Source organism: Microchirus variegatus, assembly GCF_963457635.1.
Source record: "Microchirus variegatus genome assembly, chromosome: 19".
NCBI lineage: Eukaryota > Metazoa > Chordata > Actinopteri > Pleuronectiformes > Soleidae > Microchirus > Microchirus variegatus.
Genome location: NC_139820.1, coordinates 1,750,424 through 1,767,546, shown reverse-complemented (window position 1 = coordinate 1,767,546; position 17,123 = coordinate 1,750,424). Strand labels below are relative to the sequence as shown.

At 38.3% G+C, this 17,123-nt stretch overlaps 1 protein-coding gene across 1 annotated transcript; it reads right to left on the bottom strand.

Moving 5' to 3' along the window:
• Positions 1-4,185: 4,185 nt before the first annotated feature.
• On the bottom strand, positions 4,186-16,898 carry gaa2 (alpha glucosidase 2). The gene is made up of 21 exons (XM_083906122.1): positions 16,768-16,898; positions 15,453-15,594; positions 14,840-15,373; positions 14,586-14,731; positions 14,287-14,452; positions 13,344-13,440; positions 13,132-13,251; positions 12,652-12,770; positions 11,448-11,579; positions 11,242-11,352; positions 10,397-10,510; positions 10,234-10,318; positions 10,027-10,144; positions 9,795-9,928; positions 8,806-8,957; positions 8,582-8,730; positions 7,441-7,582; positions 7,020-7,118; positions 6,152-6,316; positions 5,918-6,064; positions 4,186-5,104 (listed from the first exon to the last, which is right to left on the bottom strand). The coding sequence occupies exons 2-21, from the start codon at positions 15,555-15,557 to the stop codon at positions 5,042-5,044; spliced, it is 2,898 nt and encodes a 965-aa protein (XP_083762248.1). The 5' UTR covers positions 15,558-15,594; positions 16,768-16,898; the 3' UTR covers positions 4,186-5,041.
• Between the last annotated feature and the right edge of the window lie 225 nt (positions 16,899-17,123).

Below are 17,123 nucleotides of genomic sequence, written 5' to 3'. Positions count from 1 at the left end.
TAACCACTGGTGGATGCACCCAGTCGGACAAAAACGACACCAGACGGCTCCGTTTGAACTTCACTGTGATTGGCTCGGTGCCTCGGTTCTGGAATATTTGCGTAACATGACTCGGCTCGGTGCTCAAGTTCCTCGCAAAGCAAACAGGCAGCCGTTCAGTGTGCAGCTCAACAGGTTTCCAGATGCTGCGAGTGTGGAAAGTATTTTTTTAAAAGTCACCAGGTCGTGAGTTTACGCCCATTGGACAATTTTAATGAAAGTCGCCAAACGGGATTTTTTTTTGCGCTCGCAATTAACGGCTAAATTGTATTTCCTGTTTCGTCAACTGGTTCGACTGGTGCAAAATTATCATTGTTATTATTATTATCTACTTTAAAATAACTGTCACTGATTCATAAGCGAAGAGGAGAGAAGTGGGTGAAACCATGTTGTTTTTGTGGCCAAATTAATATTTTAATCGCAACATGACGACGGTTTCCTGAAAATTAATACAGTTCTTGTTACATGAACACAATCTGTACATACATATACATATATATATGTATACATATACATACATACATATATAAACATATATATATATACATACATATAAACGTATATATATATATACGTACATATATATACGTACATAAATATATACGTATATATATACATACATATACATATATATACATACATATACATATATATATACATATATACATACATACACACACATATACATATACATACCTATATACATAAATACGCATACATATATACATGCATACATACATATATACATACATACATATATATGCATACATACATACATACATATATATGCATACATACATACATATGCAAACATATATATGCATACAAACATACATACATATATATGCATACATACATACATATATATGCATACATATATACATGCATACATATATACATGCATACATACATACATATATATACATACATATATATGCATACATACATACATACATATATACATACATATATATATATGCATACATACATATATGCATACATACATACATATATGCATGCATACATACATATATGCATGCATACATACATATATATATGCATACATACATACATATACATATATATGCATACATACATATACATATATATATGCATACATATATATATATGCATACATATATATATATATATATATATATGCATACATATATATATATGCATACATATATATATATATGCATACATATATATGCATACATATATATATATATATATGCATACATATATATATGCATACATACATATATATATATGCATACATACATATATATATATGCATACATACATATATATGCATACATACATATGTGCATACATATATACATACATACATATATACACACACATATATACAAATATACATACATACATGCATATATACATATATGTATAAAACTATATTGATGGTGATATTTGACAGATTTTCAAAATAAAAGTATCTGTGTTGACAAATACAAACTTATTTATGAAGCAACATTTTTAAAATAATTTTAAACAACCTACATGAATAGTTCATTATGACCCACGGGCCGCGAGTTTGTGACTCGCAGACGCTAAGCTACAAAGCTAATAAATAACAACATATCCCTCAACATAACCACAATGTTAATATCTGAGCTTAGAAGAGAATCAGGGTCAGATTTACAAACCCACCGTGTTTACACTTGCATAATAAAAACAGCCGAGTCATCGCTCACACACTGACAAACTTCACCTGAACGCACCGCCGCAGACTGTAGGTGTGGTGGTGTTTACACCGTGGGTCACCAGAGGAACACATTCATGTTTGTTTAAGGGCTTTTAACATGTGTGTGTGTGTGTGTGTGTGTGTGTGTGTGTAAGTGTAATACTTAGCAGGAGGAAACCAGGTGTGGTTGTTGCTCCTGTTCCGTCATGTCATGTTCTGTCATGTTCTAATAATGCTACGTCATTGTCCGTTTGGGTGCGTTAAAGGAAGTCGGCCTCTTTCTTCTTGTGTGTGTGTGTGTGTGTGTGTGTGTGTTACCTGACACCTGTACGCTTCACTGAGCTTCACTTTGACCTCATGTTGTATTGTTTTGTTTTCTTTGGAATTTACCGACAGCAAGACTTCAGTGAAACTCAATTATACAAAAGAAAAAGAAATCAGACAATTTTTTAGCTTTAAGTGATATTTCGCAGGGTTTTTGTTTGTAAACGGTAAACTTTAAATATAAATGCACCGTTTTATAATAATTACATTTTCATTGTCACAAATATCATTATTTTAAACGACAATGTGACCAAATCTAAGACACAAAGGAGTAAAAAAAAATAAATTATAATCTATTTTCTTTATTCTGTCAGACTACTTATTTATTAATATTATTATCATTATTGTTACTTTTTTATTTATTCATTTTAAACCCCATTTACTTAGTCTTCTTTTATTTGTGGCCTATTTAATTAATTAATTAACTTGGATGTTACCAACCCTGTCAAGTGTGTAATTATAATTGTGGGCTATATAAACATAATACGATTGGACTATTAATAACTCGATTAATTAATTAATTAATAAATAATAATAATTAAAAAAAAAATCCCCTATATGGAGTCAAATAACATGATAATACTCGATTAATTAATTAATTAATTAATTAATTAATTTTCCCCATATATGAAGTCAAATAACAAGATAATACTCAATTATTTATTAATTAATTAATTAATTAATTTCTCCCATATATGGAGTCAAATAACCTAATAAGATAATACTCGATTAATAAATAAATTAATGTATTAATTTTCCCCATATCTGGAGTCAAATAACATAAGATAATACTTGATTAATTAATTAATTAATTAATTAATTAATTTTCCCCATATCTGGAGTCAAATAACACAATAAGATAATAGACAGTGTCGTTCACAGAACTCAAAGGTTTCAAAGCACAGCTCCTTCCGAGCTGAGAAGTGACTGAAGGTGATTTCTGGGTCATAAATAAAACAGAATATAAAACCAGACTTTGGACATGACACTGATAAGAGAGTTCATCCCATTTGTTTGTTTTTTTTACAGAGTCTTTATACATTACCTCAGTTATGTTTTCCCACTCTCTGTGTTTGCATGTTCGCAGGACTACGGAGAAAAAGGGAAAAACTTCATTTTTTCTCCTCCGTCCCGAGGGAAACGAGAACATGACGAGCGTTTCCTCCGCTGAAAGTGAATCCAGTTGTTGTTACATAAACCATCTGTGTATCTATTACAGCGGCTTGTACGATATAAAGCGTGTACATGTGTACAGTTTGTGTACCTGTGTGATCACGTCGCACCCTTAGACCCTCGAGGTAATTACAGAAATACAATTCGATGAATTATTGACAACTCGGCGATATTGTAAATAAGACCCTTTCACCTCTGCTGCTTCTCCATTTATCTGCACACATTATCTGTATTTAAGTCCCAAATGTTACTTTATTTTGAAAAACAACATATTTACGACTGCTTTATGATGCGCTTGTTTTGTGAAGTTTTTGAAGTTTCTGAAGGGACGCAAAAATAGAACCAGACCTTTTTTTTTTTTTTTGCAGATTCAGAATCTGTTTTGTTTTGACAAGCTCTGGTTTTGCACACACACACACACACACACACTTAATCCTCCAAAATCCAGACAGGAAATGCCCTCGTCAGTAGAGCAGAATGCTTTTGACAGACCCCCCCCTCCCTCCCCTCGCTCTCTCGCTGTGTGGATGATAAATGTTTCCTCCACACACCGACTGCACTGGCATCTGGAAACAGTTAGCCGTTAGCTGTTAGCAGTTAGCCTGTGAACGTTGTCTGTATCAGCAGCGAAGGACAACTCGAGGCCTGCGATCACATCAGGGACAAATTAGGACGACGTTAACTTTCACTTTCGTCGGATAAGAGGAAGAGGAGGTTGTTTACGAAGAGTTCGAATTCTTCAGAAAGTAAAAAAAAACTACCATCAAACAAAGCCAATTCTTAACAATAACGGTCGTAGTTTACACGCAGACTAATTGGATGGTTAACATGAATCCTTGCAGACTTGTAGAGGAAATTAAATTGCATGTGACGGCAAACTGCGCCCTCTAGTGGCCCATGTACCAACACCGACACGTTCAAATTCAGATTCAAATTCAGGCAAAATATTTTATTTTATTCAGCTGGAATCACAGCACTAGAGCTCAAAAAACACGAATTTAAATAAACATTTACAATTAAAATTAAAGAAAAAAAAAAAAAAAAAAAAAAGACGTCGACGACGATCTTTTTATAATGAATTCTTTAAAATAAAGCTTTACATTAGCATCTTGACATGCTTTTCATTTACTTTACACATGCGCCGATCATCGTGTCAACAAATCATTGCATTAAGTGCAGATAGATTTATATAATTACATATTTAGATACTATATGCACAGCATTATGGTCATTTTTGCAGTTAAAGCCGCCTGAAAAACACGGAAAAACATGCAAACAGGAATCATAAGGCACCTGCATCTACCTTCACATGACTGCAGTACCGGTTTAGTGCAAAAAAAACAAGCTGTAAACAGCGTTAAAGCACGTATACGTCACATTTCCAGGAAGTCAAATATCAATATTTGATCTATTGCACGTCGTCTTTGCTGCTGATTTGCTTCTTTCTTTGTAAAAAATGGGAGGAACATTTAAAGCTGCGTCTAAACTAAACTAAACTAAACTAAACTAAACTAAACTAAACTAAACTAAACTGTACTGCAGCTCAGTGGGTTTGGATTCCCCCCCACCTATCATCATCATAAACTCATGTTTGCCATTATTGAAAATGAGGTTATAGCGACCTCCGGTGGTGGAAGATTTCAGCTCAGCTGCAGCAGGTGGTGTGTCAGTCCAGTGTATCATCAGTACAATGTCAAAGGTCACCGTGTGGATACTCACAGGCTGCGCCGGGTCACTGTGTGAGGACGTTTACCAGTAAAAACCCAGTCTCTGTCGTCTCAAACCCCGTGAGCTCCATCACAGCCAGCTGACGGTGAAATTCTGACTGAGGTTGAGGCCGAGACCTGGAACGGTTAAAACCTGCAGAGACGCAGAGATCAGAGTCAAAAACAGAGTTTCGGGTGCACACGGGGGGGGCGCTGCTGAAATTGATCCGCGAAACGTGCGCGAAAACGAGAGGAAAATTGCCACGCAAACCAGAACCGAAACGAAAAATTCGATATATGATACGATGAACTTGCGGAAAACCAATGCTAAATGGCTCAGTGGCGCCCCCCACAGGTCATACGCCGAAATGTAGTTGCGCCGAATTTCGCGAAATTCTGTTGGGAATATCGTTCGGCCCGAGACGAACAAATAATCCCCTCGACACCATGACCTCAACTCAACAGGAAGTCGGCCATCTTGGATTTGGCGTACATGTTGCCGTTTCGCAATTTTCGTAACTGAACTAGTTGCTAGTCTGAGAGTGTTTGTCCTAGGAAGACAAGAAATTGCGTCAAATATTTAAATTTCTTTCTCAAAATGTGTTATATTCATTTAAAAAAGTGCTTTTCTATTTTTAAAAAAAGCAAATTTCTATTTTTAAAAAATTCTCAAAATTGTAATTTTTCAGAAATTATTTTTTTCAAAAAATATTTTTTTCAGAAAATATTTTTTTCTCAAAATCGTGTATTCTTTAATCAAAATTTTAATTTCTTTATCAAAATGTGTTATATTCTTTGAATGAAATAGATTTTTTTCAGTTTTTTAAAAACTGTATTTTTTTTCTCAAAATTGTATTTTCTTTAATCAAAATTTTTATTTCATTCTCAAAATGTGTTATATTCATTTTAAAAAAGTGCTTTTCCTTCAAAAATAAGGACATTTCTAAGTGACACCCCCACCTCTCACCTGGTTGGCTCTGTAGGTGAACGCCGCGTCGTGGGAGTTCACCAGCACTTGGCTGGGCTCCTCCTTGACGCCGTAGAAGGTGGCCGTCTCCACGGTGATGTACGTGGCCTCCACGTTGCTGCGAAGCACCCGAGACGTCATCGTCTTCTACAGACGCGAGAGGATACAAGGCGTCTTTACTCCAGATCTGACGAACGATGCCGCGTCGGGACAGACTTAACGAGCGCGGGTTACCTGAGCGACGTTGAAGACGATGTAGGCGTACTTGCCGCTCTCGTACGTGTCGACGCTCTCGCCGTCGTCCCAGAACAAATCTCCGCTGGCCGAGCCGTCGTCGGAGAGAGCGGCCACCAGGCGCAGAGGCTGACCGGTGCTCACCCACAGGGTCAGGTTAGGCGTCTGAAAGAGAAGAAGTGTAGGCTCACTTAGAAATGTTCCGATTTTTGAAGGAAAAGCACTTTTTTTTCAATGAATCTAACAGTAAATGAATCATAAATACACTCTATACATTGTTAATGTGGTAAACGACTATTCTAGCTGTAAACGTCTGGTTTTTAATGGAATATGTACATAGGTGTATGGAGGCCTGTTTCCAGTGTTCTAATGAAACATTGTGTTTGCTAATCACATTTTTCAATGAATAACACAAAAAGAAATAACAATTTTGAGAAAGAAATTATAATTTTGAAATTTTGAGAAAAAAATCTAAATTTTGAGAAAAATCGAAATTTTGAGTAAAAAATCAAATGTTGAGAAAAAAAATCAAAATTTTGAGAATTTTTTTAAAAAAAATAGAATTTTGAGAAAAAATTGAAATTTAAAAAAAAAATTTTGAGGAAAATTTCTAATTTGAGAAAAAAATTAGAAATGTGAGGAAAAAGAAAATACATTTTGATGGATAAGTGTGACTTTTAACGGAAAACAACCAAAATTGTATAGGTGAGCCCAAATCTTTGAACGCTAGTGTACAGTTGATACTCAACACTAACAAAATATAAAAGATTGTATTGCCTAAAAAGTGACGCATTCTGGATTCATAACTTCAGTAAAATAATAATAACAATTCTCAATAATTGAGGAAAAGTAAAATAATCATTTTTACCTGTGTTGGTAAAATGGTTCCTTCACGTAAATGCAGGTTGATCTTATCCAGCGGTGCGTGGAGCTGAAGAACTTCACCTTTACTGCGCACAGAGTCGCCCTGAGAAACACGGTGAGGCGACAAAGTGACAGGTTAGAAAAAAGTCGTCAAATATTTTGATCATCGATGAATCGATTGATTAATTTCTGCTTGTTTGAGCTTCTTAAATGTGAATATTTTCTTAGTTTCTTTGCTCCACAAAACAATAAAAACAACGTCATTTCCAGGTTTGACAAACACTGATCAACGTTTTTTAACATGTTATGGACCAAACCATTCATCGATTAAGAAAATAATCGTTAGCTGCAGCCCATCTCAAACTCTTTAGGTTAAATTCCAGACTCGTATCGTAGCATAACGAGGCTGAACGCGTCGCTCTCACCGTGTAGTAGTCGTACCACACGCCCTCAGGGAAGTAACCTTCCACATTTTCGACGCCAGGGTCCAACACTGGTGTCACCAGCAAACTCTTCCCCCAAAGGAACTGCTTGTCAATCGCATAGGTTCTTACATCTGTAGGAAACCTGTTGAAAACATGAATGAAGGAATGACAAAAAGAAATAGTGCTGGGCGCGTTAACGGCATCAACGTTAACGCATCACACTTTTCCATGACTGACCGGAAAAAGACGCGTGACTCCATGTTTACGTGATTCCCAATTTGTTAAAATGAGTCTCTAAAGTAACGCTAAACTTTAAAAACAGAGGCGCACATACGCAGTACACAGGTACGCTAGTTATTTGTAGCGCTGCTCTTTGCATTTAATAAACAGACCGCTCCAGTTCTACTGCGCTAAACGAGCTAATGCAGCTAACAGAGCCTGAACTTTGGTGTCGCAGCACATTCGCTTTGCGTTTCCAAAAATGTGCTTTTCCTTCAAAAAGAAGGGCATTTCTCAAAAGTGTGATTATTTTTCTCAAAATTTAAATTTTTTTTCTCAAAATTTAATTTTTTTTTCTCACAATTTAAATTTTTTTTCTCAAAATTTAATTTTTTTTTCTCAAAATTTAATTTTTTTTCTCAAAATTTATTTTTTTTCTCAAAATTTATTTATTTTTCTCTCAAAATAAAAAAAAATTCTCAAAAATGTTTTCCCTCAAAAGTAAAAAATGTTTTCTCAAATTTTTTTCCCCCTCACAAAAAAAAGGGCATTTCTCAAAAGTTTTATTTTTCTCCAATTTTTTTTTTCCAAATGTTAATTTTGTTATCTCAAAATCAAAAACAAATTCTCAAAAAAAAATGTTTTCCGCCAAAATTAAAAATTTTTCTCAATTTTTTCCCCCCTCAAAATTTACATTTTTGTCACAATTTTTTTTGAAAAATTCTAAAAAAATTTATCAACATTTTTATTTCTTTCTAAAAATGTGTTATATTCGTTGAAAAAGGTGCTTTTCATTAAAAAATAAGGAAACGTGGCTTTTTCCTGTCAGTCGTCATGGAAACGCGTTAACCTCGTGCCCAGCACTACAAAAAACCAAGAAGAGACATGGTTGTGTGTGTGTTTTTATGTATGTTCCACTCACTCAAACATCAGCGGACGCGCGACAGTGTGTCCGTGCACGTGCGCGTGATGAAATAGCGTGTAGAGGACGGGGAAGAGGGCGTAGCGCAGCAGCAGCGCCTGCTTCATGGCCGTACGAGCCACGGAGCTGAAGGCCGTCGGGTCCTGAGGCTAAAAACAAAGGCGGTGTAAGACCGAGACAGTTTGAAGGAGGAGTCAAATTTTTTAGTTTTTTACGACACCTGCCTTCATGTCGATGGCGTTGTGGTTGCGCGTGAAGGGATAAAACGCTCCGAGCTGAGTCCAGCGGACGCACAGCTCCTCGTTCGTCTCCTCGCTGAAACCGCAGATGTCTGCGCCCACCAACGGGATGCCCAGAAGGTTAAAGGTCAACATACCTGAGGGGTAAAAAAACAGCAAACAGTTAGAAAAATGTGAGAGTCACAATATTAACGTGACAATTTCAAGCACAATATTCGGGGAAATTACATTACATTTACTGAACAATATGGAGAAAAAAGAGACTTAAAATTTAGTGCTGGGTGCGTTAACGCGATAGCGGCGTTAACGTTAACGCACAAAGCGTTTCCATGACGACTGACTGGAAAAACGCGCGTAACGCCATCTTGTATTAACCTACTGCCCAGCACTACTAAAATTGTATTGAATGTTTACTTTTTTACCACTAGAGGGCAGTGTACCAAAAATAAGGATTTTTTTTTTTCCTCAAAATTTTTTTCCCCTCAAAATTTTATTTTTTTCTCAAAATGTGTTATATTCTTTGAAAAAGTGATTTTCCTTCAAAAATAAACACATTTCTCAAAATGTGATTTTTTTCTCGAAATGTTAATTTGTCACAAAATTATAATTTTTCATTCTCAAAATTTTAAATTCCTTTCTCAAAATGTGTTATATTATCAAAAATAAACATTTCTCAAAAAAAAAAAATTTGTTTAAAAAAAAAAGAAGATTTTTTTTCTTTCTCAAATTTTTTTTTTTTAAATCAAAATTTAAATTTCTTTCTAAAAAAAGATGTTCTATTCATTGAAAAAAAGTGCTTTTCCTTGCCGAAACTTTTGAACGGTAGTGTATATCTGCTGCTTTAAAGAAAGTGTCAGTAAATTTGAGGATTTCTCTGCTATTGTAAGAATTTTGAATGGAGCTTTGGTGCAAAAGGGGATAAACTCGAGTGCAGTCAGCAGAATAAATCATGGTGATAATAAGAGTGATCAAACCTGATATGGAGGCATAAAGGTCCTTCCACTGACTCCTGTTGTCTCCCAGCCAGTGACCAGAGTACATGCCCTGACTGGGGAAGGTGGAGCGGGAAATCACAAAAGGTCTCTTTGCAAGGATCCGCTTCAGAGCGCTGGACAAGACGAAGGCCAGAAAGAAGTTATCAGAGATACAGAGAGACAAATCTTCCAGTTTTGTGCTTGTGTGTGTGTGTTTTAGAGCAGTCCTCACTTGGCTGATGCTTTGGCTTCCATGAGTCCATACAGGCTGTGCATGTTGTAGTGTATGGATTGCTTTTGCTGTGCAGTGGCACACACCGTTTTGGCTCTGAGCAAACCTCCAAGTATGCCTGCAAGATAAAAAAAACAACAGTGACATTTACACGACCATTAAAGCATCTGCATCTGCGCGTTTATGTCTGAGATCCGCGACTCCCACCGGGCGTGTAGGGAGGATTCTCCACGCTGTTTGACGGACAGCCGTTGGTCGAGCCGTCCAGGAAATTTGACGGTTCGTTCATGTCCTGGAAAATGACAAAGGCAAAGTTAGGGAGAAGACATGACGGCGATGTCATTTAAAAAGAAAGACATGACCGACGTACGATCCATAATCCATCAAACGGCACTTTCTCGTGGAACCGCTGCAGGTTTTCGTGCCACCACTCGTGCGTGACGTTGTCAGAGAAGTCGGGATACGCCGTCAGACCGGGCCACACCTGCAGGAAATGTCACAATATAAACAAAACTCTGATTCAACAAAAGACGTGTAAGTAGTGGGAGAAGATGTGTGAAATGTAAAAGTATAATTTTACCGACGTACAGTAGAATTTTACACTAAAAAAACTGTTTTTATCTATGAATGAATGAAATATACAACAAAATGACATCAAATTTTACAAAATGTAAAAATATGCAACAATTTTTTTTAAATAATTATTTTTTTTATTTATTTAAAAAATGTATTATGTAACTAATTAATAAATTAATTATGTATGTATTTATTTAATTAATTATTTAATTAAATAAAAACAGAAAATAATAATACAAAATATTAATAAATAAATATAATTTAATTTTAATTATTTTTTTAATAATTATTTTTTTAAATATAAAATTAAAATATAAATAAGTAGTATGATATAGTTATTTTATGGTGCTTTAAAGTGACATGATGAATATAATAAATAAATAAATATTGCTCATACAACATGTGATAACACTGCACGTTGAGTTTGATTTTTATTGTATGGCTGCGATTTCTCCTTGTGTTTTTTATGATCTTGAAATGATTTTAATCTATTCTATGTTATTTTATTGTATTTCATTTCTAACTCTTTACTCATTATGCGTTTTTATTTACTATGTACAGCACTGTGGTTTGTGTAAAGTGCAAAACAAATAAAATATTGGGTTAGTCACTGTTTTGCGTTACGACCAAAAGTCTCACCCTTCCAATGAGCGTTTTCCCTTCAGCGTCTTTAATAAAAACTCCTCTGTTCAGCCCTTCGTCAAACGTCCAGTACGAGCCTCCGGGCTGAGTGCTGCTGATGCCCGGGTCCTGAAGGTTTTGACAACAAACAACACAAACTCTGCTGTCACACACACACACAGCATTAAATCAGACGCAGAAGAAATAAAAGTGTATTTGTGTACCAGGATCATGACGTATCGCTGGTCGTGAGCGTGCAGATCCTTGACCAGGTCGGGCAGCGTGGCAAACTTTGCCGAGTCAAAGGTGAAGTCCAGGAACTGATCCATGTAGTCGATGTCGTTCCACTGGACGTCCTAAGTAATTCAAATGAAAATCAACACCAAATTTAAAAAAAATAATAATCATAACCAGGACCGCTGTTCTGTTTACGTTAAATCTTTCAAAAAGCGGAATTTTAAAGGTAGTTTTCCTGCCATTTTATCGCCAAATTTGTCGGAGCGCTGAGGCCACGCCTTTTGATGTAGAGAAAATCATCATATCAACTTTTAATCATTAACTTGTCTTAAACATATGGACCGAGTTTGGCGTGGCTAGCTCAAACATGCTAGCACGAGTTTGTTCAAATGCAAAGACTAGCCATTTTTTTTACCAAAATGGCCGACTTCTGGGTGGGCGGAGCTAATAGAAGCGCATTGGAAATTTGTTAGGAATCATGAGCGTTTACCAAGTTTGGTTAAAATCGCAATAACTCAGACATGATAGAAAAAATCAAAAATTTTGCATTTAACCCAATTTTTGCCACTTTCTCTTGCATCAAAAATTACCAAAAATTACCCAAATAAACTTAAGAGTACGCCCGACAAACTCACCAAATTTCGTCCCAATGACATTTTTTTTTACCATAACCTGACCTCGAATAGAATATAGCAAATATTGAAAAAAAAATTTAAGGAAAAAAATTTTGAGGAAAAAAAATATCAAATTTTGAGAAATTTCCTTAATTTTGAAGGAAAAGCACTTTTTTTTCAATAAATATAACATTTACTATATTTTCCAACTCTTTTGATGAAAAAAAGTCTGACTTTTAATGGAAAACAAACATTGTATAGGTGAGCCCAAACTTTTAGATACATGCAGGTCAGGCTTGCATCAAAAATTACCAAAAATTTCCCAAATAAACTTCGGAGTACGGCAGACAAACTCACCAAATTTCTTCCTGATCCGATTAAATTGTTTTTTTTACCATGACCTGACCTCTGGGGGCGCTATAGAGCCCTGGGACTACGAAGGGGTTCGTGCCCTATTCCGCTATCGCAGTTTTCACCGACCCGACCTCTGTGCCAAATTTCAAGAGTTTTTATGCACGTTAGCCCCCTCAAAAATTAGCAACCGTGCTCGGGCCCTAATAATCTGAGTCTACTTTACTTGTGGTATCCCATAATTCCGCATTTTCTTGACAACGTCCCACGTGGAGTCACTCGTGTTGTAGCCCCAGCGACAGAGGTGGTATCCTAACGCCCAGTAGATCGGCATCGCCGGATATCCTGCAAGACGGGGAGGGGAGAAAACTCATTTAGACTCGAAATCAAAACAAAACAAAACATGTAAATCCAGTGTTTGACAGATATTCTTAATCTAATCCAACTTTATTGATAAAGCACTTTAAAAACAACAACAACAGCTGAAACAAAGAGCAAAAATGGGTTTTAAGATGCGTTTTAAAAGTGGACAGTGAAGGGGCGTGTCTAAGGGTGAAGGGGCGTGTCTACGAGTTAAGGGGCGTGTTAAAGACCACCTCACGTTCTCAGAGCCCAATAGTTTCTTTAACGTTAATTCATCTGTATCTGGTGTCACAATAAACATCGATCATCACACACACACACACACACACACACACACACTGACCTATGACCTCCACATACTGTTCAATAACTGAACCAGGATCAGGACCGAGGAACAGGTAAAAGTCCAGAATTCCACCGATCGTCCGCCAGGTGATGGCCGGCGCCGGTTGCAGTACGACATCTGACAAAGACAAAGACATGAAAAATCAAACCTCGTTAAGAAAAAAGCACAGAAATGTGAAGCAGAGGTTGTGGGGGTGAAGACCGACTGACCCATGGCGTTACTGTTGAGCAAGAAGAAGCCGTGTGCGGTGCCGCCGTCCTCCATCGCGAGGTAAAATGGATGAGCTCCGTACAGGTTTGTCTTCTCCTACAATACACCGAGAAGGAAGAGATGATTTTAAACATATTTGCTTCAAATTATTCACATTTAATAGTTTTACATTCACTACTGTTCAAAAGTGTGGGCTCACTTAGATATGTCCTTGTTTTTGAAGAGCAAAAAAAGCTTATTTATTCATGGAATATAACAAATTTTATATTCCAGAAAAAAAAAATACAATTTTGAGAACTTTGCTTATTTTTGAAGGAGAGGCATTTTTTCAAAGAATAACACATTTTGAGAAAGAAATAAACTTTTTGAGAAAATTCTTTCATTTTGAGATTTTTTTTTAAATGTCCTTAATTTTGAAGAAACATATTCAGAAAGAAATCAACATTTTGATTTAAAAAAATAAAATTGAGAATTTTTTTTTAAATTATTTTAAATTTGCTTATTTTTGAAGGAAAAAAACCAATTTTTTTGAGAAACTAAATAAAAATTTTGAGAAAAAATTAATTTTTTGAGAAAGAAATCAACATTTTATTTTTTTTAAATCAAAATGTTGATTTCTTTCTCAAAATATAAATTTATTTTCTCAAAATATTAATTTATTTTCTCAAAATTTTGAGGGAAATTTTCTTAATTTTTATGGAAAAGCATGTTCTTTCAATAAATATAACATTAACTATATTTTCCAACACTTTTGATGAATAAAAGTCTGACTTTTAATGGAAAACACGACAAACATTGTATAGGTGAGCCCAAACGTGTGTACTATGATATACTGTAGACTCTTCTAGATACATGCAGGTCATGTTTAAGTCCGATACAGCTGATCCTGTCCTGTGTGCTATAAGCAGAACAATGGAAAAACACGTGGTCTCACATACTTACCATAGGAGGCACGTCTCTGGCCCACATGGTCAGCGTGTCCCAGTGGACGTCGTGGAGAAAGGTGGAGCGATGTTCTCCCAGGCCGTAGACGAACCGCGTGAGCAGAGCGGTGGAGAACTGGAGGAACTGGTCGGCATAGAAGAGGGGAGCCACTGTGGTGTTCAGCCTGAGGAGGAGGAGGAGGAGGAGGAGGAGGAGGAGGAGGAGGAGGAGGAGGAGGAGAACAACAGCATCATGGATGTATGGAGTCATGTGCAAAGATGTCTTTGATTTTACCAGTTAACACGAGTTGGACTTACAGCACCGCTCCCGTAGACCTTCTCTTCACGATGAGACCAAACGGCTCTTTTGAAAGCTCCACGATGTAGGCGGGACTTTCCGACTTCCTGGCGGGGGTGGGGACAGAGATCGGGACTTCAAAGCGCGGATTAGAAGGGTCGGTGATCTGAAACCCGAAACACGAAAAAGACAACGGAACGGGGATGACATAAGCCGTCAACTTTGTCGTCGCTTAAAAACTGTGCGGTTTTTTAAAATCAATCCCTTCGCTCACCTTGACGCGTAGCCGCGTGTCCGTCTCGTGTCTTATCTCCACGGCGAGCGTGAGGACGTCTGCCGGGTAGTAGGTCTTCGCCTTCCTCACGAGGACGCCTTCGTGTCCCAGGGACGTCTCGTTGATCGACTGGAGCGCGTAGGAGGGGAAATCCGACGGATAGAAACACCACGGGACGCCGTTTCCCCCCGACGACGGGGAAGCGGGGGCGAAGCAGCAGCCCCTGGCTTCGCACATCTCTCTGGTCACGACGGCGCCTCTTTCGGGGTAGCAGTCAAACCTCCACGCCTCCGGGATCGCGGCGCACGCCTCGCGCTGGGAGGCGGTCGCCGTCTGGTTCGCCGACGGGGCCGGCGCCGCCGGAGATGGCGGCCTGTGCGGCTCTTGGCTGGGCGGATTGTGCATCCAGAACATGGTGCCCAGGAGCCAGCCGCCGCAGAGGAGCAGCAGCAGGCAGCCGATCACCAGGAGGCCTGTGGTGACGGAGCACGACGGCATACGGGGAAGCAGGGACGCCTCCTCCGGCTCCTGCCCCTTTGATGAGTAACAAACGGAGTAAGATATAAACAAATAACGACCTTGAAGTGGCACAAGTTAGCACAATATTACTTACTGAACAAACGTCTTGTTGGGCAGGAACATGGCGAGGAGGCTCCTCCAACAACACTGCAGAGGAAAACTGGACATCCTCAGGGTTCAGCCTCTTGTACGAAACCATCCCGAGTGTGTGTGCGTGTGTGTGTCAAAGTGAGAGGCTGAAGACACACACACACATACAAGGAAGGAAAAAGTAGACAATGACCAAGAGTTTCAGTCACGTGATGAATCCCACTTCCTGGAGAAGTGGTGAGCGGAGCGGACAAAAAACAATGTGCATCAGACAAAATGAATGTGAAACGTAGAGGTTAAATTAAGTTTGCATAATGATACGCATCATACATTAAATGTAACAAGGCACGGCATCATAATTGCTCAGACACACCAGATATATAACATCATAAAGGGCAAATAAACCCAACAATTCACACACTGAGCAAGCACCAGGCATCAACTCCTGGAGGTCCACACCGGGTCTTCCACAGACGCATACCCGGCCCAGGGGGGCCCTGGGGCGGCCACAACCACCACCATCTCCCGCCCCCCCCCCAAAACCCTGGAAGTCAACACTTTGTCATTTTTTCTCTACCTCCTGGAGGTTGACACCGGGACCTCCGCAGACGCTTACCCGGCCCAGGGGGGCCCGAGGCGGCCACTACCACGACCACCTCCCGCCCCCAAACCATGGAGCTCCGCGATTTAATTTTTTTTTTAATCAGCTTTTCACACATTTTACACACCACTGAGCCCAATATCGACTGTTTTACCCCATTTCGCATTTTAAAACCCTGACAGAACCAGACTCGACAATCTGCCTCGACCGTTGGGGTGAAAGGAAAAATGGTGGAGGACAGAAAGGTGGACAGAGAGGACAAGAGACACGCCACATTATGCTAAAACAACTACTTTAGTTGTATTATAGTCACCTAAAATCCTACCATACAACACATAAACACATGTTTACGACTTTGTACACGTCTTAAACACAGCTAGCGTTGACGTCTTGCAAAGTTTCTGCACATTAAGCTAACGGCGCACAGTCGCGTGAATGCCAAAGTTCACAGGCGAGACACACGACACGTGACACGGTCTAAAAAAGCCGCAGTTTGGACAACAACAACACGGTCATTATTATTTGGAAAACAAGGAGCAGCAGTGTTCGGCGCAGAGAGACGGGACAGAGGACGGTAGCCGCCGCTACATTACTGGAGCTAATGTAAGGATAAAGGTTCATTAGCGTTAGCTACCTTTAACGTCGCCGTCAACGGGAAATAACGCGAGCTGAGCTCAACGACAACTGCTGACAACAGCCGCATATTTACCGTACTTACCTGTGTATTCTTGGAGCTTTATGCGCACACAAACAGCGCAACTTTTCCTTCTGAAAGCCGCTACATTAGCGTGAGGCGAGTGCTAAACGTAGGCTAGCTTAAACTGCGTGCGCGCACGGTGTGGGTCTGTTTATCTTCGTGTGGCGTTCAATGAGCCTCGGAATGTTTTTTTTGTATTCGCATGTCGCGTTCACGACCCGTAAAACCGTATCAAATCGTGAATGAATGGGTAAATAAATACATAAAAGAATAAATGAATGAAGAAATAATGTAATAAATACAAAATACATGTATTTATCAATGTATTTTACTTTACTTACTCGTCCTGCATCCAGTATTGAGTTAATTTAGTTTAG

Bases quoted from the DNA above. Each gene is read 5' to 3' on its own strand.
- gaa2 (XM_083906122.1), bottom strand. From the start codon at position 15,557: ATGGTTTCGTACAAGAGGCTGAACCCTGAGGATGTCCAGTTTTCCTCT. The intron at 10,511-11,241 runs GTGAGACTTTTG...CATTTCCTGCAG, and splicing joins GGAAAACGCTCATTGGAAGG to GTGTGGCCCGGTCTGACGGC. The intron at 10,145-10,233 runs GTGGGAGTCGCG...TTTATCTTGCAG, and splicing joins GAATCCTCCCTACACGCCCG to GCATACTTGGAGGTTTGCTC.